At 40.4% G+C, this 3,533-nt stretch overlaps 1 protein-coding gene across 1 annotated transcript; it reads left to right on the top strand.

Moving 5' to 3' along the window:
- Positions 1 to 342: 342 nt before the first annotated feature.
- hoxc11b (homeobox C11b) lies at positions 343 to 3,241 on the top strand. The gene is made up of 2 exons (XM_017496615.3): positions 343 to 1,118; positions 2,610 to 3,241. Exons 1-2 carry the CDS (start codon positions 416 to 418, stop codon positions 2,840 to 2,842), a joined length of 936 nt encoding a protein of 311 aa, XP_017352104.1. The 5' UTR covers positions 343 to 415; the 3' UTR covers positions 2,843 to 3,241.
- The last annotated feature ends 292 nt before the right edge of the window (positions 3,242 to 3,533 follow it).

Below are 3,533 nucleotides of genomic sequence, written 5' to 3'. Positions count from 1 at the left end.
TACATAGGGTATGAAATTAGCATTTACTGGAGAGCTGTAACACTGCGCATGTGCGTATTATAGGTTATACTTTGCTATACGTTTACATGATAATCACTTCTAACGTCTCTGTGGTCTTCTGAAAGCCGATCGTGTTCAGCGCTACCTCTGTAACTTAAAGCGAACCACTCCTCCACACGTTAAGCTTTTCCAAATTGATATACGACAATATATCTACTTTCGATCACGTGTCTTTAGGAGCGACTTTAGACGGAAAGCAAGCGCGCGTCATCTCGCATTCCCAAATTTTCCCCCCTTTCTCTCTTCTGCGGTTCGTATCCCCCTACCCCCCCACCCCCACCACCACCATCACCACCAACCCCCCCGCAAAAAAAAACATCCACCCGACTGGACACCGAGTGCATGAGTCAAGACGATGTTTAACTCGGTCAATCTGGGCAACTTCTGCTCCCAGACGCGAAAAGACAGAAGTGCTGAATTCGGGGAGCGGACGGGCTGCGGCTCGAGCCTCTACCTCCCCAATTGTGCCTACTACGTGCCCGAGTTTTCTTCTTCCTCCTCTGCGGTGTCGTCGTTCCTGCCGCAGGCTTCCTCGCGTCAGATCGCTTACCCGTACCCCACAAGCCTGTCTCACGTGCAGCCGGTTAGGGACGTGTCGTACGGACTGGATCCGTCAGCCAAGTGGCACCACAGAGGGGGCTACGCGCCGTGCTACGCGGCAGAGGAATGTCTTCCGCCATCGTCCTCCATGACGGAAATGCTGATGAAGAACGAGAGCGTCTATAACAACCACCACCACCACCACCATCATCATCATCCTCATCATCATCACCTTCATCAGCAAGCCGGCACGAGCTTTTACCCCGCCACGGGAAAGAACAACAACGTCCTCCCGCAAGGTTTTGACCGTTTTTTCGAGGGTGCCTACGCAGGCTCCGTAGAGGACTGCGTGCAAAAAGAAGAGGACGTCAGCAAAACGGATCCGGTGGTGCGTACTGACCCAGAAAAAGACCACCAGCGCGAGGATGAAGAGGAAGAGGACGAGCATGCCACCACGACGTCGGGTGCCTCGTCTGCGGCGGTGAAAGACGACGGCGCCTGCAAAAATGAGCACTCCAGTAGGTATCCGACAGCTGTAAAGGGAGAGAGGAGAGAGAGAAAATAAAAAGGGTGAAGGGCTCAAGCCCTGCGTTTCGCCGGCCAGATTTTACGTGCAGTTTTATAAGCATTCAAAGGATTTTATTATAACCTACAAAACCTATTTCTAGCAACAAGAAGAATTTTTACGACGGGAAAAGGGCTTTGAAAAGAAATAAACGATATGTTACACACAAGCGTAGCTCTATGTGAGTCTGTGAAATTTTAAGAGCGAGCTGTTGTGACAAATGTTAACTTTGATCATGAACTTGCGCTATAGACATTTAAAGGGGATTTTTAAAGGAGACGTGGAGGGTAAAAGCAATTGGGCAGAACAGTGCTATTTAAACTTACATGCAGTATAAGCTCGGTAATTGTGTTTAAGGAGTTGTAGGGGGTTTCACATTGCATGTTGTGAAAGTGTGCAGCGCGTTTAACACTCTCTTCCTCATTAGTGTTAGAACTAAAGGCGTCTAAAATATCAGTCAAATACTGTGCTTTAAAATAATAAAAAATAAACACACCCTGACAGCATAATAGATCTGAACGCGTCTGCTTTATGGCTGAGGAATAGCAGACGTTTCAAAGAAAATAATTTCGCCTTTCTATTAACAATACAGAGGTGCTAACAGTGTAAATGCTATGACACACACACACACACACACACACACACACACACACACACACACACACAGGCCCTGACTGAGCTCTCAACGTTCTTTCAGTGATGTGGACATATTTAGGTTGATAATGCACATCTATTTGTAGAATGCATGTTTTATTGGTCGGTTTATAATATTTGAGGGGATTTTATATCACTAAGATCCTCAATATTAAATAAGAGCTGAAGGTGCTTTTTAGTTTGTAACCTTGCATTCAGTGTTAAGGTTAGGTAGCACACGTGTGTTGATAATTTGTGCAAAATAATGACCCTGGGTAGAGATCTTTTTTTCCTGAAGAAAGAAAGGCGGTTACTCATCTCAGTCATCTACATATGGAACTCAACCTGTTTTTGTTGTTGTTGTTGTTGTTGTTGTTGTTGTTTTATAAACCATGAATCAATAATAAACAGTGGCTACATTCATAGTGTAAGGCTGTTTACTGTGCTGTTCCCACAAATATGACTTATTACTAAACGATATTACTGCATCTAATAATAAAGTCAATTAATCTAATTAATTCTAGTCAGCTTTCGGAAGACCTAAAAAATGAAAATATGTGCTCTGTTTATATGTTGCTGATCTTGCTCGTGGTAATTAGCAGGGTGGGAAATACAGCACAATGTGGTTAATTTGTTATTGACCTTTGACCTAGGCCGTGTTTTTTTCATTTAAATAATATTATTATAAATTTATATATATATATATATATATATATATATATATATATATATATATATATATATATATATATATATATATATATATATATATATATCTTTCTTTCTTTCTTTCTTTTGTTGTAATTTTAAGGTACCACTCGGACGCGGAAGAAGCGATGTCCATACACCAAGTTTCAGATCCGGGAGCTCGAACGCGAGTTCTTCTTTAATGTTTACATCAACAAAGAGAAGCGGCTGCAGCTCTCGCGCATGCTGAACCTCACCGACCGACAGGTGAAAATCTGGTTCCAAAACCGACGAATGAAAGAGAAGAAATTAAGCCGAGATCGCCTCCAGTATTTTTCCGGTAATCCTCTTTTGTGAACTGTGGTGTTGTTTTTCCCCCTCATATACCGGATATTATAATAATTTCAAAAAAAAAAAGTGAAATGCAATGAAGATGGAGCCTGATTGGTTGTTGCATACACAAAAGTTGGGACTTTTACGGACACGTTACATGTTTTTCCCCCAGCATATCTTGCTTTATAATACCACCAGTCTTAAGCATAAATGATGTTAAGAGATTTATACCTACAGAAGGCCATTTCCATCATGTTAAATCCCTTTTCTAATATAAAGAATTAGGTTTCAGTAGAGCTTTCCATCAACTATAACTATTTTAATCTGGTTTGCCCTTGAATTATTGTAATGGACGTATCGATGAAGTTGGGATCGTCTCTAGGATTATTATTATTAATATTAATATTAATATTAATATTAATATTAATATTAATATTATTATTATTATTATTATTATTATTATCATTATTATTGTTGTTGTTGTTGTTGTTGTTGTTGTTATTGTTAATAATAACAACAACAACCATAATAATAATAGGACTCGTGTAGACGCTTTATTTACAGGAAAATGCCCACCTTTGAGACTATGCAATATGATTAATCACCATTGTGTATTATTACTCACTGTAAATATGTACTTTTTTTTATTTCTTTTTTCATTTGCATTATCCACGCTAGAGAATGGGAAAGGTGTAAGTGAAGCGAAGGCTGCAGG

Source organism: Ictalurus punctatus, chromosome 21, assembly GCF_001660625.3.
Source record: "Ictalurus punctatus breed USDA103 chromosome 21, Coco_2.0, whole genome shotgun sequence".
NCBI lineage: Eukaryota > Metazoa > Chordata > Actinopteri > Siluriformes > Ictaluridae > Ictalurus > Ictalurus punctatus.
This window is presented reverse-complemented; position numbering and strand designations above follow the sequence as displayed.

Excerpts from the sequence above, each read along its gene's own strand:
- hoxc11b (XM_017496615.3), top strand. The coding sequence starts at position 416 with ATGTTTAACTCGGTCAATCTGGGCAACTTCTGCTCCCAGACGCGAAAA. Across the intron at positions 1,119-2,609 it reads CTGCAAAAATGAGCACTCCA|GTACCACTCGGACGCGGAAG; the intron begins GTAGGTATCCGA and ends TGTAATTTTAAG.